At 42.1% G+C, this 26,072-nt stretch overlaps 1 protein-coding gene across 1 annotated transcript in view; it reads right to left on the minus strand.

Annotated features, from left to right (window-relative positions):
* The window catches only part of OCA2 (OCA2 melanosomal transmembrane protein), an 833,084-nt gene that overhangs the window by 571,780 nt on the left and 235,232 nt on the right, over positions 1 to 26,072 (minus strand). The window contains exon 7 of the mRNA XM_086934183.1: positions 2,225 to 2,382. Coding sequence (XP_086790309.1) covers positions 2,225 to 2,382 — 158 coding nt within the window. The remainder of the gene's footprint in view (positions 1 to 2,224; positions 2,383 to 26,072) is intronic.

Genomic DNA, 26,072 nt, shown 5'->3' on the forward strand with positions numbered 1-26,072 from the left:
CTCTTTTACTTCCTCTTCAATGCTTTTATAAATGCGACCCAAATCACATATAATGGGAATATTGCCATACAATTAGTACAAATATCAATGACTGCCCTATTTGAATTTTTGCTAATTGCGAGTTGCATGCTTGTTTCTGGGCAGAGTCACAAAAGCACTTGTATAGTACCACTTCAGGTACTCGCATGCTTTGTGTACCTGCCCCATAATCATAGCTCAGTATCAATTTGCCTTTCTTACACCCGAGTCGTGGAAATGCAGTATTGAAACCATAATCGTCTATTGCAAGCTCATATTCGATTTCCCAACGGTTCTCACCTGATCTTGTATGAACATACTCGTTCATTTAAACCAAGCATAAACTTGGAAATGTTGCTCCTTGGTTCTTGTAGTTGCAGCACACTTTGGCTGGATACATTGATCTAAATATACACACACAGAGGGAGGTGGTCCAGTTTGGCAAACGTATGGTTCTCGCACCGAGTGAAATAGCAAGTATGCCCTGGTCCCTAATGCAAGCAAGTAAAATGTGACACAGCGCCCCCCCCCCCCCCTTTCAGTATTGAAATAGCGCCTTAACTGGAATGCAGCGGGCTCCTCAGAATCCCTGCGCCTGGTACCACTGTAATTGCAGCACTGCTGATAGCTACACTCCTTATTTACGCACCTTATTTACAAGTAAGAACTACAAAGTTTCTACAGGTGGCGCTTAATCCAGCCTTGGTTAGGTTTGAAACATAAACACCAGCTCGGTTGTGTCAGAAGGTCGCCCTCAACTGACCCGGTTTGCAATGCCTGGGACTGGTGGTTTGGCAAAGAAAAACCAACAGTGGACTCCACGCCTGCCAGGACTAGTTATGGAGGTCTCTCTGTGAAAGAGGACAACGTGGGCTAGCTTTTTGTGGCAGCATGGCATGACAAGTCAGCCAACATTCTGTCTTTTTGAATTAAAGTGCTCCTCTGATGCAGTGATCACACTCTATGAAAATGTTCTACCCATGCGGCAGGGATCTCGGAGGATGCATTAGAGGCTAGGCCTCAGGTAGAAGAGGCTAGGCCTCAGGTAGCACAGCCTTCCACCAGCCTGCCTGCTACCTCTAAATTAGATCCGCAGCACCACGGCTGGGCAGGTCTTTTATTCCATCAGGCATTTCCCCAGTGGGTTGGAAGTCCTTGGAGTTGGCTTTTAAAGCCCAAAGCCTCTCCTTGTGCCTCTGTCACTTTCTCCAGATGCCTGAGGCAAAATGCAGCAGGTACAGGGTCGATTCAAGAGAGACAGAGAGAATGGGAGGGAGAGGGAAGGTAATAGGAAAGTGAAGAGATGAGAGAATGGATGGACGCGTGAGGATATTAAAGCAGCAGGGTGGGGTAGGGAGGATTGAGCTTTTTCCCCAGTGCTGCCTTACATGGTCCAAAAGTCACAATATTTTTATTTAGGATTGAAGTTGTGGTGGGTCTCTTTTTACCCAACACTTAAAAAGCTGCCAAATGAAAACATTCTCAGTTTTGTCTGTTGGAAACATTTAGACTTACTTTGAGGAATTCATGGAATTGATTTCAGACTAGTCCTGAGTAATACTGAATGTGGACCTGTTCAACCGTGTTTTAGCTTTGATCACTACTGTATAAGCTAATGCAATATATGTTCCACCTGTTTGTTCCAGTTCTACATATAAAATATTGTTCACATGCGAAGAAGTCATAAGCGTACCTAATGGTACAGGGTATGCCACCTTAAGTTAGCTTCAGGACACTGCTTGTAGCACCCGCTTAGATAGACCATCACGAACACTTGAGAAATGCTCACTTAACACTAGGTTTATTAATACAATTACCTAGTCTCACAAATATTCTGGCAGACAAAAGCCCATCCTTGTCACACTGAGAAGTTATTTATGATCATCCATCAGCCCACCTTATCACAAATAATGTGACAGAGGAGTGCAGATAATGGCATATACCAGCAATATTTTATTGGGGGAAGGGTTCCAGATCATGGACCTCAAACCCCAATTCCACCAATATGATGAAGGTAACTGCATAAAGAGGTGGCACTAAGCACTGCACAGCTCAAGATAAAGCAGTATGAATTACCCCTAAAGCTTTCGCTTAGATGCACTAGGCAAGATAATGCACTCTTTAGATATTTGATTACAATACAATTTCATTACTTATTGAGAGATCAAATAAATTAAACCGAAAAATTAATAAGTGTCATGGTTACCCGAGATGGACGTCTCTTTCTTGGTCCTCCATCATCTGTCTGTTCAACTTGAACAAGAATATATTCTTCCATTTTGCGGCCAACAACATCCGCTAAGAACGGCCCTTCAATATCTAACTGCAACAGCGCAGAGCCACCAAAATCTGTAAGATTCACAGCTGACAGGTATATGTTAAGGATATATCAAGTTTTTGTATGTAATGGTCATACTTATTCATAATAACATTTTCAATATGCCAATCAATTGTGCATTACTCGCGCGATTTAAAATTAAAACGTGACTTACCTGATTTTGGCAATCTTAAACAGAAAGGAAACTCTCGTTGACACTTCCTTGAAAAATGGAGATGCACAGATTACCAGGCAAGGCACTATTTAATGATTCATCATGGATGTATCTCAAATTGGGATCCAGAACATCTATTGATGCCAATACATTTTTAAGAAAAGAAAAGTGTCAATGTTATTGAACATCACTGTGGTGGGTTCATTATCATGATGGGTGACTTTGCTGTACCTTCCATATAGCCACTCTTTCTTCCTCACGTAGAACAAGATAAGTATTCCAGAGGTATTGATTATTTTCAATGTGCACCCACAAGTACTAATTTACGCACTCAGTGAATTTCCCAAAATAAGTTACAGCTCTTTTTTTTTTAAATCTTTATTTAGACATATGACTGTCATAAAAGAAACACAGTAAAATACAACTTTAAGAATGTTAACACATCAATTGCTATGAGGAGTTTAAAAAAGAAATATAACACACATTATCCAACATCATGGGATGGGTGTATCCCTTAACCTATCCATTTAATACAAAAAGAACTCATTACCCCCCTACCAGGTTACACCACTCAAAATAGTTCATTATCCCAGACATTTCCTCCTGATGTTCCTCATTGAAGCCAAAAATGTTGTGACCCCAAAAACAATACATAGCGACAGGTCAATTTTTAATATTCGGTATGATTGATGGTACTGTCTAATGTCCAGATTTTTGCAGATGGGAATAATCCACTTCTTCCTAGGGGTCATATAGGAGGGGCAGAAGAAGACCATGTGTACGTCCGACTCTAGTTCGGCATCGCACACTGGACAGTTTGCAGGGGCGTCATGGTACCATCGTGCTGTTAGACCTCTGAGCGGTAGGGAGTCATATCTCCATTGGAGATAATGATAAGTATTACAGAGGTATTGATTATTTTCTATGTGCACCCACAAGTACTAATTTACACACTCAGTGAATTTCCCAAAATAAGTTACAGCTCTTTTGGCCTGCATGCCAGTGCCCATGCTTCTCACTTCCAGAATCTCGTCTTCGTCTGTCCCCACCAATGGGAGAGGAGGGTTTTTTTCCATGGGATCTGGCACCTATTCCACTCAAAAAATCTCTTTCACTCCAGATCAGCGTTTGTGGGTGCACATAGTGTACCAGCCAATGTTCATGGCACTGACCACAGTTTGCAAGCACAATCGAAGAATAAAGGGGAAAGGTTCAGCCAAGGGTAGGGGACTTAAAGTACCCATAGGGCTGGTACCACAACCCACCCATGACTGAGAAAGAGTATTTGAGGGAGACACCCTAGAACCATTCCTATAAAGGGCAGTGTGAACACTGACCAAACTTTCAGGATGTTAGCCATACCTAACAAAGTAAAAACATCCTCATGAGAAACTCGAAATCTGTCATGGCCGCATTCTACATTCCTCCAATGAATTTGACATCTTTATTTATATCTTTGGCGTTAATGATACTGATTAAAGACCACTAAGAAGAATAAATCATTCCCTTTCAGAATGCATAGGCCTCTATGGCTGGACAGGCACAAACTGGGGAGTAAAGCGGGTGTAACACAAGGTTCACCTTATCTCAGCGGTTCAAACAGCATCCAGCCATCCATCCTGCCTCTCCCTGCTTGCTTCAATAAATTCACAGTATCCTGAATCAACAGCCATTTTAACATCAGGCGACCATAACAATTGCCCAAAGGCTTACCTCGAATTCCCACCCTAACTTCCTTAAACTCCTCCTCGTATCTGCTCTGCTCACGGCGACCCAGCCTGGGCATCTATCAAAGGGAAGAGGCTAAAAGCCTGTTTCCCTGTTTGGCTTTGTTCAGGACTGCAAATTGCCAAACGACCAGTCATTATTCCATCCGCAGACTGAACAGGCAGAGCCATGCGTCACCACAATAACACTGGTGTAAACATTTAATGATATTCAACACCAACTTATGATTGCTTTCTTAAGCAATTTTACAATGCTAAGTATTCCTTGGTGCACAGTACCATGGATTTTTTTATTGCTTTTTTTTCAAACCATTTTTTTTAAAGAGCTGCATATCTCGACCGTGCCTAGAACTAGATCACAATCATTAGAATAACACAGGTCTCAGTCTATAACAGCTATCAAATGCACTACATGAGCCATGACGCCCGTGAGCTAGCTCCAGTATGAAACCGAAACAGTGGAAGAATCCTCTATAGGCTGAGCAGTGGGGAGAGCTCATCTTTGCTCTTTCTGCAACAGTGTTGCAGCATGTAGCAAAATAACCTAGGCAACGGCCCAAACTGCAAATGAGATAACTACCTGGTAAGAAGTGGTAGGCTGGGATGATGCCCAGGAGCAGATATCGGCATCTAAGTTGAAACATGCAGGATTCTGTGGTGCCAGAGGCGTAAAGCAGGCCCCCGTGGTGCAGGAGGTCCCCACCCTTCAAGGGAGCCACATTCAGCCCTTGTCTAATAAATATCAGATATGGAAGACCTGGGTGCCCCTCATCACATTCTGCAGTGGGGGCCCATACATTTGCGTTAGTCCACTATGTGGCGCTGTGCCCATGAGCCCGCCAGGTGCGAGATAGGCTCCTGTGGATAGGTGGGATGGGAGAAGGCAGATGGGCTCTATTAGTGATGAGGTGAAAAATAGATGAGGGGGTGAAGGCTTTTGGGCCTATTGGACAGGGGTGGAGAAGGGGGTAATTTAAGGCGATCAAGCTGCGTTGGGTGGGGGGGCATGACTGATTGAAAACAGGGTGTTCGGAAAAGGCTGCAAGCTTTTTTTTGCAAAGGGCGGCAGCCACTGCCAAATGTGGAGGTCACGGTCATATTTGTCTAAGGTGGGGGGCTGAATTCATCTATACTTGCTGGTGATGGCGTGTTTATCCAGCAAAAGCAGCTAGTCTAAAAAACGTAATGTTGTTATTGCTTTTTCTGATGCTTGAATATTCCTAGCCACAGGCTTCCCATTACTAAAATTGCAGAAGTCCTGTTAACTCTTATCAGTAGGAAGACTTCCATCAGAAAAGTGACAATTCGGGGCGACTCCTTAGCATGTGACAAAAGTCAGCTGATAATCCCCACAGTGGGCACAGGCCACCTTGGACATGGGGAACAATTGATTAACCTGGGACTGGCGGGAGGGAGAGCATGCTCTATGGAGGATGAAGAATTGTATTTTTAAACGAAAACTTGCCAGCACTTTGCTTGGATATTCTAGGGCCCTGGACCCATATATTTTGTAATTGTTGTACATAATATTACAACTTATAGAAAGCCACACCAGTTTTAAAAATTTACATATTTTATAACCAAACATTAGCAGCAACCCCCAACAGAAACCCTCTGTTGCACTCCCAGTGAATTGATCCTGAACATAACTACTTTGGATGCCACATTACCCCTCAAAATAATATTGTCACCTACATCCATTTTCCTGGCCCTCCCTCACACTAATCACAGCAGAGTGCCTAATTTGACATTCTCAGCACCCACTGCTATATGCTACCTTACTACCTCAAGCACACTTACACCCTTTCACATCTCTTATGTTAGACAGCACCTAAAACTTACAGATACCACTTAACGACCCAGAGAGGCTGAACACCAAACTTACCTCTGACTACATTTACCTCAACCCCGGGAAGCTCACTGCATCTTTCAGCATATGGAATGGAGAGTGTATGCATTAAAATCTTTCATCAAAGCTTATTTTGATACTTACAACCCAACACTACATCACTTCAATGATTGATATATGGATTGAACACAAAGAATCGACCACCATTGAGGATGTACACACCAGCTTGACTTGCGCACCACAGAAGAAACACCAAGGAATTGGAGTCTATTCCCAACATCGGAAACCACTCATTTCTGAACACGAACACACACACACACTCTGAAACTATGCATAAAACGGGCAAACCATTAGACACCACCCTAATTTCTGTCCAGCTATCCTTGACTTCTCCAACCATCAATTCCTTTCCCTGTGATTATAACTGGATGGACATTATGATAGATATACCTCCTGCCCCAAAATTCATTGCCTTATATCTTAAAACAAACCATGTTCCAGACTTGCTCCCAGCATTTCCCAGCATTTTCCAGCAGTGGAGAAGTGTGGCTCAATGCTTAGAGCGGCAGACCTTGATGCAGAACGCTGGCCAGGGACCAGGGTTCGATTCCCGCCTCGGCGGGTTTCGGGCTTAAATTCCTCTGACTGGATATTCTCGCCTCAGTGCTGATTCGAAGCATGGGTCCCACGCTGCAACTCTGGGCAATAGCTTGCTTAGTCTCCACAAAGGCCCCCTGATACACAAGGGATGCCTGGTTTCACCATGGGATGCCCAGGAGTGGACACCCCACAAGGAAAAGCCAGGAGGGGTTCCCTTGTGGTAGGAGTACAAGCGCCGGGATGCCTCCGGGTCACTGTTCGCGCTATACAAATACGCCACATTTACATTTACATTTCTTTAGCAAATCCACAATGATTATTTTTCAGTCAGCACCTCAGAAACTTAATAAGACACTTCAACAGGTTTTCGATATGCACTTTCCCCTATGTACTTAAACTGCAACTACTCCACACTAACACTCTTGGGTTACACCTAGCATTTGCATAATAAAAATAAGGATTATGTGACTATGCTACTGGCACAATTAGAAGGCCCTAAAAAATCGTGACATCTGTGGACTTGAACACTCTCTCAGACTGTCAAAGCAATCAAAGCCACATACTTTCAAACCGCCATATCATTAAAGCCTCATCCCATACCTCTCAGTTGTGTCATCAGTTATTTAACCCCGCCACGCCCATCCATCACTCAGCATTCTCCAGCCACTGTTGCATCATTCTTTGTTCCAGGATTATCCACAGAGAATGAACGCCAAACAGGGCTCTAAATACATTGAGCTCAACCCCAGGCAACTCAGTGCATGGTTCTGCCTATGGAATGCACAGCGTATGAATTAAAATAGCTTTCATCAGGAGCCCAAAGTGTTCAATCCCCTTTTACAGCCAATAACCCAACAAGGAACATAATGATGCGAAGGACGGTTATCACTTCCTTGTATCGAACACCAAATTGCACATACTGGGATCTGTCCAGCCTCTTTTTCTATACTAAAACCAAACACATACATGGCAGGGCAAAAAAAAGTGTCTATACTTTTGATTCATCACTCACCCCCAGACCCAATACTGGAGTGATAGTCTTTTCATTGAAAGCACATCCCCATAAAATGAAAATGTACACACGAGGCTAAAGAAAGAAGCTGAAATTGGAAATGAACGAAAAAAGTTTTCATCATAAAACCCGATTGAACAATTTCATGCAATTTTCACCTATGGGAGACTGGTTTCTGCATTAACAATTCTCACCAAGACATTTACTGCTTGAACCAGTCTCCTGCTATCTCGTGTTATATCTTTTCTGGCGAGGGCTGCCCCTCGTGTGAAAACGGTCCCGCAGCATACCAGCAAACCACAATGAAAGTGTAATTTTGCAATATGTTCATGACATCTCAAACAATAGTGCGAACATATTTTACGCTTTTGAAGGATTTTTCCATTGGCGGATCAGGTCAGAACAAAGTAATGGGGAATGTCTGCTTTGGCACTTAGGATGGTGTATGTTAGTTCTGCCATACTTTAAAGGATGCCTTCTCCCATAGCAAAGACTATGGTCACCAACCCACCCATCATGTTTTTGCGGCTTGGTATTCACTGCACTTTTGGCTGGATGGTCTAGGCGCATAGTGGTGGTGGGGTGAACCCCTTCAGGAATTGCACACATTTAGAGGCAAGATTGGCAGCTGTTAGTCACTTTCACAGAGGTAAGGTATAATCTTGGTAAGATTCCTCCAACCGAGTGACTAACGACAATTTCCAAAAGTCTTTTGAACCATCAGGAGTCTTATGCCATTGCATGTGTGCATGTGTAAACGCTACTTCAAAGGGCCATATTAAGTAAACGTTTCCACCAAGTGACAGGCTCTAGCTTTTTAAGACCATAACTGGATTTTCAAAAAGTAACTTGCACTTAACTATGTAAAAAAAAACGTTATAAAACCTGCTGCGCTTTAATAGTTTTGCACGTTCCATTATTGATCCTTTTAGATAAGTTAGAGGCAAAGGATGCCGAAAAGAAAAATTGTAAATTAAATGCGATGATGGTAATCATCTCCCCCGGTGGTCTCCATTAACGTTTTCAAGGACATGCCGTAATTATAGTTTATCTCTTTATCTTGACATTCAGGAGTAGTGTCTAATTCGCTGTTAAACTCAGAAAATTATGCTCTGAATAATATATGATCTACAAAGAAGTGCTAGAGGAATGTGAATTATGTGTGGAGTTTTGCGAAAAACATTTCTCTCTTTTTGGTCTCAAACTCAACCTTCAACAGATTTGTCTGCAAAAAAAAAGAAAAATAGTAAGCTGCAGCCAAATAGCGGACTAACATAAATAAACAAAATGGGTGTAGATTCATTTGAAACACACTAGGCAGTCAGCAAGCATTTCCTCAAAGCATGATACTGGTCAGAAGAGAGGTGATGTCTACAAGTATCAATGACCACCACTAATTCACAAGTTTAAAAACGAAGAAAGCGGTTACTGTGACCTCACCAGAAAAGATGGCCATGACATCCAGTTAGCTGAGTCGGTCTCAGTTAGCCGTTGAGTGGTTTCTGCCTTTACTATCAAGTTGGCTGGTGTAGGACACTTTCGTGCATCAGTCATCTAGGTAGTGTGTGGTAATCCATAGAGATTCCCATACATCAGGTTACTGCCATTTTTAGTGTCTTTGTGGCTGCCTAATAATCGCAATAGATTTGTTTAATGCAGCTCACACCCATATTTAGCTGCTTGTCAAAATTTCACAGAAGAATCTGGAAAATATGTTGGAAGGTCTCCTCTTCAATGGAGCATAGATGGGTAAGCGGACTAAAATTAAATGCACCAACGATTGGTCCATTTTGTGAGCCCCAATCCTTTGCTAAATTTTCCCACTTCACATCCTATTTCTCTCCAGTCGACTTTGGCTCACACCATATATTCCAACAAAGCCTAAACACTGGGAGGAGGCAGATATCAGACTCCCTCCCAAAACGTTGATGGGACCGTTTTAAAACTTAACCAAATCCATAGTCTATTAAGTTTGATGTATTCAAGCAATATGGGTTCTTAGGTGCCTAGCTTGTTAACTCAAAACATGACTAATCTAATACTTTACAGAATGGATGTAGGTTCATCAGCTGTAGCACAAGTTTGTTCAAAACAATCATCTGCTCCATTAAATGGACCTTGTTAACCAATCTACAAAGAGCTCATTGTCTTCCAATGGGATACTGATTTGGCACTTAAGATGTTGTGCAACAACTTGTCTTCAGATGACCCCTGCCCCCGCAGGAGGATGAACGGCTGATGTGAACCCACGTACGTCGCCCTAGTGCTTCCTGTTTCCTAGTAGCCACGCCCATGCCTGCACCGTCGGAGCCGGGAGTTGCGGCTTCAATGCAAACCTACGGTGAATTTGGAAGCGACCTGAGCGGGTTTGACCGGGGAGCATCTGCCGCCTACTGAGGTTATCGCCTGCTCGTTTTCAGTCCGCTTTCAGCTCACGGATGAGATTCTAGCACCAGCGCCTGCTTGCTTGCTTGCTTTCCGCTCGTCTTGCTCGGCCCATTGATGAGACTTTAGTATCAGCACCTGCAGCAACGAATTGTTGGGACGTTGGGTTGCTGGGGGGACGTTGGACGCTGGTTTCCTTCTGCGAGGTAAGGCGCGCTGGGCAGGGCTCTACCCAGCTCGCGCTCGCACCTGCGCCACTTCCTCCCTTTGCGCTTGTTCACTTACTGCCGCTGCTGTTACGCTGAACTCTGTGCTGAGAACTCTGTGCTCATTCTGCTTATTGCTGGTCTCACTGTGCCATTGGGGGAGTGGGGGGAAGCCAGGCTCTGACTCCGACTCTGGCTTTCTTGGCCACGGAACTTGCTATCCCTCATTTTACCTTGCACTTGGGAAAACAGGGCATTGGCATTGGTAACCGAGTTTAAGGAAAAAGCTGAGCCAAGCGAGTTCATGGACTTTTTTTTTCAGGCTATGTACTGTAATGTAGCTCCTATATTCCCAATAGGCTCTGCGCATTGGAATATTATATTCAGCAGTGTAGACGTAGGACTGAGGTCGACTAGGTCTCTACTGACTATATTAGACTTAAGGTTTGCCAGCTAGCTCACAGGTCACTAGAAACTTTCTCGAATAAACGAGGAGGAGTTTAACCTCCCTGGATAGACAAGAAGGGATAGCTTCCGACAACCATATAACATGACAACTTTGCTCCCTCAGAATAAGAGTGTATCTCTAGAGTTGTGTGAAAACAATAGACAGCTATTTCAATCAGTCAGATATGCGTACTTAGTTTCACCAGAGTGCAGAGAAAAGAGAGACGGGCTTTTTCAATAAAAGGTGTAATTTATTGAGCAGTCTTCTTTCTCATGCAAGAGAAATGAATTGCCATAATTGCAATACTTAATGTAAAGTAAAGTGCGTACAGTAAAAAGAGTATTATGAAATAATTCTGTAAAAGCATTGATATGGTTTCTTAGCCATAAGATACTTTAAAATGGATAAAATATATACATACATATATACATTGACTAATGTACTCAACTGGTGCTTCTAAAATACGCCTACCCCGGTGTACCTGACCTAAGCCTAATACGTGGGAAGGAGTAAGGAAGTAGCAGTTTAAGTTAAGTTGGTTTTGCCAAGAATCTGACTCAAGAATTCTCTTTAAGGATTTAGTCAGCTCCGTACCTAGGTAATAGAATGCAGGAGGTTTGGTATCTCTCTTTCAGGACTCGATATCCCAGCAGCCCGCAAAGGCGGCTGAGAACATCGGAGCTGGATTTCTCGGCAGGAGAAAAGACAGCGTCTCTCTCAGTGCGTCAAAGAGGAGGGGCAGCGTCCGTGGGCTCTCGCATCAGCTGGGCTCTCAGTCACGTAGATAGCTGCTCGGCTCCAAAACCACCACCGTGTGTTTGCTTAAGGCAACGTTGGTATATTTATACCTGAAAGGTGCCGAGCTTGATGTAAGGTTTGGACATAAGATGTCAATAAAGATGTCACTAAGAACGGACTGTTCCTTTAGTGTTCGTTTGAATTTAATGACAAATCAAAACAAAAGCAAATGGGGATTTCCCAGGTTGCTGGAGGTTTGGTGTGGGTCGAAAGAACTCGTTGTGCTTTCTAGGAATCCAAGGAAGTAGCTTCTGCCGTGCTTTGGACTGCAAGGCTATTTACTTAAATATGGATCTGATTCTTATGCCATTATAGGGATATTATTGATTATAGCCGTACAAGGGCATAAATTAGCAATATTGATTTAGGTTCCTAGATAAAACACAATAGTACAAGAAGTTAATTTTTTTTTTGAATGACTGTGAAATCTTGCGCATAGTCCCGAGTATCCAATATATCTGGAGCTCATGTTTGAAAATTCGAGTTCCCAGATGGCGGCAAGAGCAAGGGGCAAACAGTCTAAGCCAGAGCTGGGAAGAGAGATGTTAAAAATCCCAATACCGATACCGAATAGATCCCCACCAACTGCAAAAGGAGAGAGAAAAAACAGAAGGAAAAATCAACAAAAGGAAGCCCTTAAACAGAAATCAATGGAATCTGCTGAATCATATAGAAAAAATAAATATAATGTGCTAAGGAAACAGGTCGAGGAAGACAATGATGACAATGAAGAAAATGAAGAAAATGAAGAAAATGAAGAAAATGAAGAAAATGAAGAAAATGAAGAAAATGATCAAGAGGAGGGCGAAGAAGATGAAGATGTAGAGAGCTTGACCCTATCTGAACTATCAGCAGAATTGAGCTTACTTGCTGTTGGTGACAAAGGAGAGGAGGGTGGGAAAGACAAGGGAACAAGAACGGACCAGGGGGATAAAGCTATGGGCAAAACGATCAAGGCTGCTAACATGCCTCCTACTATTTGCCCGAGTCGATCTTCCTCCAAACAATACCCTCTCTTTTCAAAACCCCTTCTCCAGCAGGGACAACTTTCGAGCACTCCTACACGGGGGGGTTGAAGCAAGGGAGTGCAAGCGGCGCTTCAGAACACAACGTTTCCAATGCTGGAGGAAAGACAAGCAGCCCTACAACGCACAAGACACCGATGGCAATTCCCACAGTGGCGGCAGGATTAGAAGACGTAGCACCACCCGCACCAACGGTTTCAACTACGTCCTCTCCCTTTACCGCCGCCCTTCCCTCCCACCCTCCGCTACAACCGGCTACAAGCCCAAGCAACAAGCAAACTACGACAGTTCCAAGTCAAGCCCTAAGTCTAGAAGCCTCCCTGATCTCCCAGGAGGACGGTTTGCTCTCCCTCCCGAGTGCTACAAAAGCGAATACGATTGAAGATATCCTAGTGGCTATCCTTCAGGAATTAAGAGACTTTAAACTCTCCCAGGCTCAGGAAATTTCACTCTTGCACAGCAGGCTTACGAAGACGGAGGAGTGCCTTGGCAATATCCGCCTGAGAGTTTCTGAGGCTGAAGTCCGGATATCCTCTTTAGAGGACTCTTTGACTGCAATACAGAAAAATCTCACGGAGGCCAATAGAGAGAAATCCCATTTAGAGGAAAAGCTGCAGGACCTTGAGAATTATAATAGGAGGTCTAATCTACGACTAGTAGGCATACCAGAGGGGCTTGAAGACAAGGATGTAGTCAGGTGGTCAGAGTCTCTACTGAAAAAAGCTATTCCTGAGCTCCAAGGCGACCTGACTATTACAAGGGCGCACAAAGTCCCTGCACATAAACCTAATAACATGAAATACCCCCGCACAATCCTGCTCAATTTCTCAGACTTTAGGGTAAAAGAAAAAATTCTAAACACCGCATTTTCTAAAAGAACTTTTAATGTGGAGGGGGTGAATAATTTTCGAATCTTTGCTGACATGTCGGCAGCATCTGCTCATAGACGCAGGGACTTTGTGAAGCTCATCAACTCCTTTAAGAGCAAGGGAGCCCAAGCCATGATAGTGCAGCAATCGAAACTCAAAGTCTTGGCCAAAGGATTTTTTAAAATATTTTCAGTCCTGCATGAAGCCCAGACTTTCCTCGACAGCCTCGGGGCATAAGTAAGTTGTTGAATCTACTATCACTCCACGGCGGGCCTATGATGGAAACAGGAAGCACATAAGGATGCAATGAGATGGCATCCAAAAAGAAGAAATATCAGAGAAGGACGGGAGTGGGACACTGGGGGTCTCCGTCCACTCAAGGGGGGGAGGGAAGGGGGGTGAAGGGGGGTGTCGCAAGGGGATAAAAGAGTTCAAATGCAAAATAAAATGTGTTTTTTCACACTCACAATTATGGTACGAGCAATGTTCTATTTAAGAGGCTTTTCTTTCTCTTTTTTCTTTTTTTCTTGCACAAAAAAGGGCAATCTAATTCTGATATTTTGAAATCGCCACTTTAGCTCGCATGGATTATGACAAGATTATAAGATTCTATGAGCGCACTTGTGTATTTTGTACTAGGGGGGCATAATCCTTTAAGTTTTGCTGCTATTGTACAATTTTGCTGCTTATTTGCATATTTCCACAGAGAAAGGCAGTCCCTCTATGATTATCTGTTGATACTATATATTCATGCTGCTTACTTTTATTCTTTTCTATAAAATGAGATTACATAATGTGTTGATTTGCGTGTTTTGCATAAGGAAGGGTACAACTTTCCAAGCTCTACTGTCACTTTACATTCTCGCTGCTCATTTGCATATTTGCACAGTGAAACTATGAATATCTCTATGAATATCTGCTGCTATTATTTATATATTATTTATTATTTATATATGCTGCTGTTTACACATTTGCACAAGGCGAGGGTTGCGCCCAATATTTCGAACAATAAATAGTATGGTGAAGTTTATCTCTTTAAACACAAACGGCCTGAATAACATTTGCAAAAGGAATGCCATTGAGTGCTGGCTAAAAAACCTCATCCCAGACGTTATCTATTTGCAAGAAACCCACCACAAAGATCAGGCTGAGTCAGATAAACCCTTCAAAAGCTGGGCGGGCCATAATATATCTGCTACTGCCGGGATGGCTCTGAGAGGAGTTTCATATTAATAGGGAGACATGTAGGTTTTCGTCTGGAAGGGACGTTTATAGACCCCAGAGGTAGATGGGCAGTTGCACATGGTAAATTAAACCATGTTAATGTCATTCTTGCCACAATTTATGCATCAATTTTGGACGACCCTCTACCAATTCTACAGGTAAAACAGGCATTAACAGGTCTCTCTGGGCCAATAATCTGGGGGGGGGAGACTTTAATCTATCACAAAACCCCCGATTGGACTCCTCCAAGAAAGATCGCCGACAGAACAAACCCCAAGTTGCCTTGGCTGTCCAAAGTTGTAAAACAGACCTTGACGTTATTGATCACTGGCGAATTTTAAATCCATTAAGCGTGATTACACATGTCACTCAGCAAAATATAATTCTGCATCAAGGCTAGATTTTTTTCTATCATCCCACGATCTAGAGCTGTACAACTATGCCCATCTACCTAACGCTTTTTTAGACCACGCAGCGCTCTGCATGGAGGTTAATTTGGGGGCTTATGAAGCAAGGCCTCCAAGAAGATGGTTTTTTAACAAACTTAACCTCCTAGACCAGCAATGGTGCACAGATATTGATGAAAAGATAGAGCAGTTTTTCGCACAGAATAGAGGTACAGCCCCATTAAATATGATGATGATGATGATGATGATGATGAGGGATTTGTCAACGCGCAACTATGCCCAATGGGCGTCAAGGCGCCTAACTCAAAAAAACTAGCTGAGGGCAACAAGAAACAGGAGCTTACTGATAGGCTTTAATGAAACACCAGGTTTTCAAAGCTTTCCTGTAGAGATCCAGTGAAGGCTGTGATTTGATCTCAAGGGGAAGTGTGTTCCATAAATGGGGTGCCAGAATGGAGAAGGCCTTGCTCCCCCATCTAGACTTCCTAGCGCGTGGGACTACCAGTTGGTTTAGCTCTAAAGAGCGCAAACATCTGTTCGGGACATACCTAGTGAGCAAGGATCCCAGAGCATCAGCCGGGCCTGCCATCAGGGCACTGTAAGTAAGGCAGAGAAGTTTAAACGATACTCTGGAGGTGATAGGGAGCCAATGGAGATTCTTCCTTGCCAAGGTCGCAGAGGACAGCCAAGGCAGGGCCAAAACAAATCGCTCCGCCGCATTCTGCACAACCTGTAGGCGCTGCAGAAGGCCCTTGTTGGCCCCGGCATAGAGTGAGTTACAATAGTCGAGCCTTGAGCCAACAAGAGCGATCACAACCTGCTTGCGTGCCTGTGGGGAAAGATAGTGAATGATTCTTTTAAGAGTCCTGATGACACCCCAGCAGGTGGCCACCGTCCTATTGACCTGAAGTTCCATGGAGAGCCGGGTGTCAAAGAGGACGCCTAGGTTCCTAGCAGATAGTGTGGGAGTGGGAGTGCATTTAAAGCCACTCTGCGTGGGATAATTACATCTAAAGAAATACCTAAGCAGAAGGCAAGAAGGGAGGAGAAAACCAAACTCCAAACTGAACTCTCTCAGTCAACCCAAGAGCACTATAGGGTCAGATCTATGATCTCTGGGCATAAACTCTCCGAGGCAAAACGCAAGATGAAGGATTTTTATTATGACCTAGGCGAGACAAATAGTAACCTTTATGCCCAAAAGATATATGAGGAGACTGAATACACAGGAAAGCTCCTGGCCAACCAAAGAAAAGCAGGTCCGAAATAGAATAGACCAGTTAACAGACCCGATTACTAAAATACAAGCTAAGACCACCACTTCCATCGGTGAGCTGTTTCTGAAACATTACGAGGTGGTATATCAAGCGACTGAGGGGGCTACACCTGACTATCATGGAATTCCTACAGCCACTTGAAATACCTAAAATAGATGCCGAGGGTAAGAATTATCTCATACAGGATTTCACACTACTAGAACTAGATGAAGTGATAGAGTCTTTCCCCAATGGTAAGGCCAATAGTGACAATGGCCTTCCGATTGAATTTTTTTAAAAAATTGGGGGAACTCTGCGCAAAGAACTTTTGTTATTAGTTAATTATTTACTTCAAGGAAGTCCCCCACCGGATTCTTTTCATACAGCGGTGGTGGTTAGCATTTTAAAAAAAGGAAAGGACAAGGAAAATATAAATTCATACCGACCGATAAGTCTCCTGAATACAGACTATAAAATGTTTACAAAACTTTTAGCAAACCGATTAAATAAAATAGTAGGATTACTGGTAGCTCATGATCAGTGTGGTTTTATTGCAGGCAGGCATCTCCATTCCAAAACTACATTTCTACGGGAGGCACTAGATTATTTTAAAATTAACAAGGTGAAGGTTCAAATTTGGTTTTTAGATGTGGAGAAAGCCTTCGATCTAGTGTCTTGGGACTGCCTGTTTGCAATTTTGAGTAGTTTTAATTTCCCGAATGTTTTTTATCTCTTTTACAACAACTTTATATGAACTCTAGGGCACAGATTATCGTCAATAATACTAATATTGGGTCCTGCCAGGTTACTAGAGGCACGCAACAAGGATGCTCCTTGTCGCCAATTTTATTCGCACTATTTATTGAACCTCTGGCGATAGCTATCAGGAATATTAAGACCGATACTGCCCCAGTATTAGGAATGACAAATATAAAATTATTCTGAGGATGATATCGCCCTTTTCTTAGACTCTAAACCCTCAAGTCAACTGAAGATTCTAAAAATCTTCTCTGACTTTCAAAAGCTAGAGGGTTATAAAATTAACGTTAACAAAACGGAAATTATTTTAGCCAACTGCACTGTAGACACTTTAGTACCAGAATTCAGGCGGACATACAATATGGATCCAAAGAGATACCTTGGAATATTTATATCGGATAGTCTGGACGACCTTTTTTCACTTAATTTTCTACCTCTATTAAAAAAGGTGGGCTCACTTTTAGATCGCTGGAATTTGCTACCCTTGTCTCTCATGGGACGGGCATCGCTAATTCGTATGTCGGTGCTACCTCTTTTTAATTTCTTTTTTAGCGCAATACCCTGCGCAATTCAGGCCTCTTATTTTAAAAAAGTAGATGCATTGATCTCCTCTTTTTTATGGGCAAAAAAATCCCCCAGACTTGCACTGAGCACTTTATATTTACCATTCACACAAGGAGGGCTGTCCCTTCCAAATATCAGAATACTATTTTGCGTCTTTTGCACATTATAGTTATAGGTTTTTCTTTTTAGATTTTCATGAGGCAGATCATTTTTTTATGAAGAAGATGTTATTGGAATTAAACATTTTCGACCCGGTCAGAATCACGAAAGATCCAAAGAAAGTACGCTATAAATCCCTACAGTGGATTTTTAAGCTGAAAACTCAGTTTTTTTAATTTTATGACTTACCTAACTTAAGTAATAAGACAAATTTAATACATTTTAGCTTGGGAGATGCTGGTTGCATGGACAAAAATACATTAACTCTTTGGAAGGAGAATGGCTTCGAGAAAATTGAAGACTTCCTGTCGGGAAATAGGTGGAAAATTGGGATGAAATTTCCAGCCAGTTAAATCATTCACATACAATTTTGAACTGGTCCTTCATCATGCTAAATCCAAAACTTAGGGAACTCGATATAGGAAATTTATTTAATAAAGAAAATATTTCTACTACCCTCAATAACAAAATACAAAAGAAAATGAGTATCTGGATTAAAATATTAAAAGAAAGTAAAGACCAGGACTCTTCCAGCAAGATTATTGAGAGATGGAAAAAGAGGGAAGATATTGCAATTAACCAACAGGTATGGGATAAAATAAATAAATTCAACAAAACCATATTTCGAAGAGCAAATTTTAAACGTATGCAATTTTATAATAAATGGTTAATATTTAGAACCCCCTCCTTTTTACATAATATTTTCCCCCAAGTAGCCGATAAATGCTTCCGGTGTGAAGAAAAAGGCACTTGGAAACACATTGTCTGGGAGTGTTCAAAAATCCAGGTATTTTGGAAGGAAATAGAAAAATATCTCTCAATCGAGCTCAAAACCAATATAGTATTTGATGACCTAATCCCCATTTTAAGCTTGTCTCCCAGTCACACCCCACATGATGAGTCCCTTTTCATAGCCTCCTTAATAGCTAAATCCCTTATATTACAGTCCTGGAAAACAGACCTTGTACCAACCTTTCAGGCATGGAAGGCAAAATTGCTTCGAATCCAGGATAGGGAAAGAAAATATGCTTTAAGATCAGGGGCTCTCAAAAAATATGACAAATATTGGAGTGTGTTTGACTCTTAATTTCCCTGTTATCATTCAATCCGACCCACATTTCCCTGAAAACATTTGTCTGTTAAGACTGTCTTGATTTCGCACGTTGCACTTTACAATCAAGCTATGAAATGTTAACTGAGAGGACGCTTATTGTATTTAAATGTTACGTACTGTATTAATTCTAACAAAGTCTTTTTAATATCATTGTCAGCCTGTTAGATTGCTCTCTCACGAACTTTGCACTTTATAATTCAAGCGTTGAAATGATAAATTGTGTAGACGTTTCTTATATTCTTTTGCCTCGTACTGAATTAATCTGATTTCAATTTTGTCTTTTTTTTCTCATTTGTCTTATTTGAACTCTCAATAAATAAAAATTTTTAAAAAAAAGTTTGTTCAAAACAATCATCTGCTCTATTAAATGGACCTTGTTAACCAATCTACAAAGAGCTCATTGTCTTCCAATGGGATACTGATTTGGCGCTTAAGATGTTGTGCAACAACTTGTCTTCAGATGACCCCGCCCCAGTATCTTTGTGTATAAACAGGAATTTTCTGATATGTTACTAATCAGCTCTTTAGCTCAACTGAAAGATCTGCAGAATACTCCACTCTCCTGATTCAAACCTAGGGAAAGGTGAATGTTTGCAGTCCATACCACTAGGATGTGAATTGTCCCCCATCATTCCCCAACTGAGAGCTACAGATTTTAAAATACCAGTCTTCTGGGAGGCTGAAGAGTCTCGCATTTCTCTTTACAAATGTTGTGCGTCTTTCCTGCTGCACCTAGATAATTAATTTGTGCTAAGAACCCAATAATGAGAGGACAACAGCAACCGTTTGTGATCACAAGGTTTGCCAGAAATCCCACCAACCCAATACCTCCTCATTTAGCATGCCCTTCTGTCATTTCCTATTTCTGAGCAGGAACTCAAATCTCATTTTCATTTGGATACCCCTTTACTCGTGCTTCTGCAAGTCTCCATAACCAGTCTTCTCCAAATTTTTAGGATTAGACACTTTAAAGATCTCGGGTACAGGTTTTGAAGTTCGATGGTTGCAGCCAACTCGTGTTTCACGGGTATCTCACACTTCATCAGGCCGTCAAACTGGCAAAACATTCTGCTCCATCTCCTCATTCAAGACTTTTGTTTAGGAGATACAAACTCCTGCTCACCATTGTCCATTCCCACATTCCTCTCATGCAGTTTAATTTAAGGACTACCTCTATAAAAGAAAGTGCACAAATTATTCCAGACGTCACATCAACCAGATAACGTCTTCCAACCACTGACCAAGAGTTCAGATAGGGTCGTCCAGTTCCAGCTGCATTTCCTAAGATTTGCCATATACAGAATTATGTTCTTACCATGTCTCCACTCTCAGCTTCGTACAAATGAAAAAAAAAAAAGGTTTGTTTGTAAGATGCTGTGCATTGAGATATGCACTGAGGATCCAGTAGCCCTTAACTTAAGTACATTAGAAGAACATAAGAATGAAAAATTCTGAATGGGAGTTTGTATCTTCTAAACAGAAGTCTTGAATGAGGAAATAGAGTGGAAGATTCTGCCAGTTTGATGGCCCTGAAGGAGGCGGAATACCCGCAAAACATGTGTTGGCTTTAACCATTGATCAACAACTCGCAAACCTGAATCTGTATACCTAAAGAAAAAGTATTGCTTATGATGGAATAGAGATATGAGCTAAGGTAACCTAAAGGAAGGATTTTTAAAGTTGTGTACAAAGGAGTTAATCATTTTTTTTTTACTACATAAGGTTTGGATTTCATGATACTTTACGACAGTAATGTCCTCCCGAAAAACTTTTAGTACATTTCATAAAATATGACTGGTAGGATTTTCTGGTTTTCATTTCATTAGTAGGATCGCAGAGCCACTGGAACAGAGTTTAAAATCCCCATTTTTAATATAAGAAAAGTCTCACTTTTCACTTCGATACGTGTGCTCCTCTGCTTTTCTATTTTATTCTGTATGCTTGTACTCGGATTATTTGACAGAGTATTTACTATTTCCTGATTCAATTTCCATTTGTTGTCGCAATTTATAAGGCCATATTTCCCAAATAGTCTTACCCCTCTTTTGTTATGTTAAAAAGGAAACCCTAAGTACCATTGGCATTCCCATGATTTTGTCTTGCTGACTTTTACCCGATTTACACCATTCAACTCAGGACTTATTGGGAGAAAAGGTTTTTTAATACAGTTTAGGGAAGTGTTGGTGATGGAACAAAAAGACAGGTGTATTAGCTTTAATTACATTATCAGTAAGTGTAATAGGAAGATAGGCCCCAGACATAATTGCTAACAGTAGATGTGCGAAGGCCCATCTAAGCTAGTAAGAACGCACATACCTTGTCAATTTCTCAACGAGTTTGGGGTTGGATCTAGCTCACAGAAAGTGTCATGAAACAAATATACCTTTACATTAAATCATGATGGCAGCTAGTAGCTAGGTGTTAAAATACTATGCTCAAAACAGTTGCTGCATTTGGCACTCCTTGTAGTCTGACCAGTGCAAAAGGAATAGCAGGTTCACACCATTTGCATTATCTATATGGGACAAGAGTAATACACTAAAAACCTAGACATGACACTTTCATTTTCTGTCTCCCTGCGCACTAAGTCTTACTTTTTAGGTCTCGCCGAGCGAAGCAGCGCATGCGCTGCACGCCTTGGCGAGAGCTATTGTCGACTGTTTCTCCACCAAAGGGGGACAGGAGATGTGCACGCGCACGGACAGGAGATGTGCACTCCAAACGCGTGCACATCTCCTGTTCCCGCTAGGGCTGGCGTTTGAACACAGTGCGCGCATGGCGCACTTTCACTTTCCCTCACTTCCACCCTCCCCCCGTGCTTCTAGTTAGTTTCACTGTTCTGCTCGTATGGGCAGGGGATGTGCACTCCGTACGCGTGCACATCTCCTGTCCCTACGTAGGGCTGATGTTTGAAATCAGCGAGCGCATGGCGTACTTTCACTTTCCCTCCCTCCCCTGACGCTCAGTGTTTACATTTTATATTGAGCCTTTTTTGTCATTAAAATGCGTTCAACATCCATGTCTCAGGCACGCTCAAGACCTAGGTGACAACATCACAGCACACACTCCCTGCCTCTCCCTTTTGCTGTCCATGTTGTGAAAGTGAAGTTGTGCCTTGCATTACAACCAAAATAAACATAAGATGGAGAGAATGGAGGAATTTTCAATTGTGAAAGCTGACTCTACTGCTCTATGAATCGCTGCTGCTCCGCACCACACAAGAAATGCGGCCACTGTACAATGTCGGCAACAAAACGCAGAACAACTTCTCCTTTAAGCATAGCGAGTCTGAGCTGATTCTTTGACCTTGGCTTCAACCAACGTGAAAGCTTTGCACAATGTAAGAAGCCACTTTTCTACAGTTAGATGTCTTCGTGGTACTGAAATAATCAAAACAATGACGTGTCAATCTTTAAAGCCATATTTGAGGCTGTTTATACTGAAAACAGTTTAAGCTTGGTCTTCGCTATTCCACAATCCTGTTTTCTGTCTCACAAGTGCTGGGTTGTGTGCCAGGCCTCCAATGCATACAAAGGCCCACGTAATTGGGCTGAATACAGAAAACATATTTGTATGGTGTTACCTGATGGCAGCAAAGCTATGCCTTCTCCGCAAATATAAATGTCTACTTCTTTCCATAGTGCCTATTGCCAATATTTAGGGAGTTCCCCAGCACGTCTACTTTGTCGGATTAAGGGGCTTTGGAAAACGTGTGATTTTCAAAAGATCACACTTTGATACAATGGGAAAGCTATAACTTGAACCGTAAGAATAAGCTCAACTCGACTGCAAGTAATAGCTTACTCCATGCAACAATCACTTCTTCAAAACTTCACAGAGAATCAGGGCTTTAATTTGTGCTTCACAGAATAAGTTACCCTTGATGCTGTACGTCAAACAGATGAATTATGCGGTTACATATTTTGATGAAAACGGGGCTCTTTATTTGCAGACAAGGCCACAGGGAACAATTAAACAACCACTGATTCCAAGGAAAGCATTACAATACAGGTAATGCACGTTAAAACTTAGTTTTATCCCCTTAGACAAAGCGAAGTGTGACATATTCCTTTGCCAATTGAACATTTTTAAATAACGGCAATCATTTTTACAACTTTTTATTGAACTTTAATGTACATAGTAAGTTTCGAAAAGAATACTAAACTGCCAACAACTCTGAACAAACTCTCACACCTCTCCCCTACTCAACCTCGTGCCCTGAAAAAACAGTTAACATTACAAAGCAGGAAGTAGGTTTTAGACAGCACTTACAGTTTCTCAAAATGTGAACTGAAATTTGGGCTGCACCTACATATAATATCCAGCCCCTCTATTTTGAGGTTCTCCTGCTGAAATGATTTCTGTGAATCCCCAGTTATAACCCTTCCTCAGCACAATTGCAATATCTATGAGCTGCATCTCAGTTCGCCACAGCTAATATAAAATGAAACACCTCCAGGCATCTGGCTTTTGCAAGAACTCGAGAGCACTGGAATATTTGGAGCAAGTGCCTAGGCCCAGTGCCCCCACCCTCTTTTGTCTAACTGATCCCCTGACCAGTCTAGGCACTTTCAGACCGGCTCCTTTTGTCTGAGGAGCCCACCTCACTTTTTCATTTTAGCTCCTTTATTTATTTATTCATTTATTTATTGAACTTGTATTGCGCACAGCTACCCGCAGTGGGTTTCCGGCGCCAGGGACAGACTGGAGAAGAAAAACAAGCAATAGCCGAGAGAAAAGAAAAACAGAACCGAGGAACCTAGAACAGAAGAGTCTTCAATTTTTTACGGAAAGCAAGAAGACTCGTTTCTGTTTTTAGCGCCAACGGGAGAGCATTCCACATCTTGGGTCCTAGATATGCGAATGAACGGCCTCCCATTTTTGCCAGTCGGATTCTAGGAATCACAAGATTGCCATTATTGGATACCTAAGAAAGCGGCCGGGTTGATATGGCTGGGCAAGATTTTGCAGGTAGATACTCGCCTCTCTCCCACTTCCAGCTTCTGCCAAGCTGTTTCCTTCTGCTCCTTCTCTTGCACATTTAACTGCTCCATCACACACCTCTATTCCGTCTTTCACTCTTGCTTTGACCTCTTTGGGTCTTTTTTACCCTTACCTCTCATCTGCTCCTTTTCCACATTTTTCTCTGCCCCCTTGAGTCTCTTTTCGCTTTTTAGGTCGAGCCTGGGAAGCGTATGCGCTTCTCTGCGAGCCATGCTTTATGAACTTGAAGCCCCGCCCACTCTGCCCATATTTGTCATTGGCTTGTTACATTGTCCTTCCTAAATACTGGCTTCTAATTTGTTAAAAGGCTTGTTAGTCCCTCCTTAGTACTGCCTTGTCTTCATTTGTAACCTCCCAGGAGGACTGGCCCTTTTACTTCGATTGTTGCACATGAATTCTTATTTACTCTGTAAGCACTATTTTCTTTAATGGTTTCTCCTACTGCAGGCACTACATGCTTTCCTGCAACATTCAGCGAGCCATGCACGGTTTCACAGGGAGCTTTACAAAAAAAAACATTTGTTTGTCAGCTTGACAAACAAAGGCTTTTTTGGGTAAAAGTGCCCCATGCCGCGCATTCACTGATAGTGGCCACCAACATTTCTTTAGGCACTGCTCGTCTTAAGAAAGTGGCGTGGCCTCCATTAACCTGAAAGCCAGCATGGGGCGCTCGTAAACAACAAGCATTTGCAATACAATATGTCTCGCATTTTAGACATTTTGACCTATTGGTATTATAAATGACAATGCCTTTTATTATTGCAGGTTTTTAAAACACAAAATAAAAGGCATTGTCATTTGCAATAGCTCAAGATCTCGCAATTGCGAGACCTATTGCATTGCAAATGCTTGTTTTTATACTCTCCAGGTTATCTGTCTTTCATTTCAACAGTTTTTTCAAACAAAGCAAGATATTTTCTTGCTCTCCCTTCACGTCTTGGTGCAACACATTTCTTTATCGTGGAAGGAATCTTCCTTGTAGTAGTAAGCTGAAGGTCGTATGTGTTCTCTCTTTCAGACATTATATATGCGCCATCTTGCAGACCTCCTAACCGGACATATTTACCTTGCATTTTCCTATGGTGTCACTTATGGAGTAGTCCGGCCACTGCACTTGGGTAAACTTTAGGTGGCAAATGTCCTTAATACGAAAATGACCATGCCACGAGGTGCATCACGCTGCATTTGTTCATGTAGTGTTTCCACTCCACCCTTTCAAACATTGAAGTCTTGGTGAGGCTCACTAGTAGCCTATGAATGTCATACAACATGTTAAAATCTCCGTGTAAGACAATCATAGCTAGAAAATTATTGGTGGACAATGTTCTAGGTTTATTAACTGTAGTAGGGTGAAGGTTCCTCTTCTTTATATCCTCTCTCTTTCCCCTTGCTGTTCAGCCTAAGTATGTGTGGAATGTTGATTATATCATGGGATGTTGAATGTTTGATGCGAGTCAGTTGGTGTCAGCAGGCTGAGCAGCTAGGAGGCTGCTCCTGGTGGGGTGTTCCTACAGGCCTACTTACCATCTTGGCTATACTAAATACTTCTGTAACCTGACCCTGAATAAAGCTTCTACTTGGAACCACAACCTGGCCTCCTGTGGAGTTACATACTACCACATTTTGGCGACGATCTGATCTTCAAACCCTTTGTAGATTCAAATTCAATGGACTTACATTTCAAGTAACTTTTCTACAGCAACTAAGGAATCTACAAATACTGCGACTACTTCATGAAATCCAAGCTTCAACCATCTTTAAGTTACCATCTGGCAGCCCCAGACCCACCAGTGACCATTTCTACCGGTAAGCCTCAACTTGGGCATGCCAGTTTCTTACCTCACTCAAGCTTGGTGAGTTGTGTACTCTTTACCATTCGTGTTCATCTCGGCGTGCCTGATTCTACGAGAATGTGTGGACTTCTAACCACCACACTTTGTTGGATTCCTTTTGCCTTACTCTGCTTGTACTTTACCCAGTGTTTTACTGCCAATGCACATTTGCGAGCTTCTTTTACTTCCAAAGTCTTTTTGTCTATTTTTACAAACTCCTGCTATTGAGGCTTCTGACTGGGCAGGGTTCCTGATACATCCTCAATACTTCTGCTGAAAATTGATACAAAATACCATATAACAATGGTAGTTTGTATCATTTTT

The sequence above is a fragment of the Lissotriton vulgaris genome, chromosome 8 (genome assembly GCF_964263255.1).
Source record: "Lissotriton vulgaris chromosome 8, aLisVul1.2, whole genome shotgun sequence".
In the NCBI taxonomy this organism is placed as follows: domain Eukaryota; kingdom Metazoa; phylum Chordata; class Amphibia; order Caudata; family Salamandridae; genus Lissotriton; species Lissotriton vulgaris.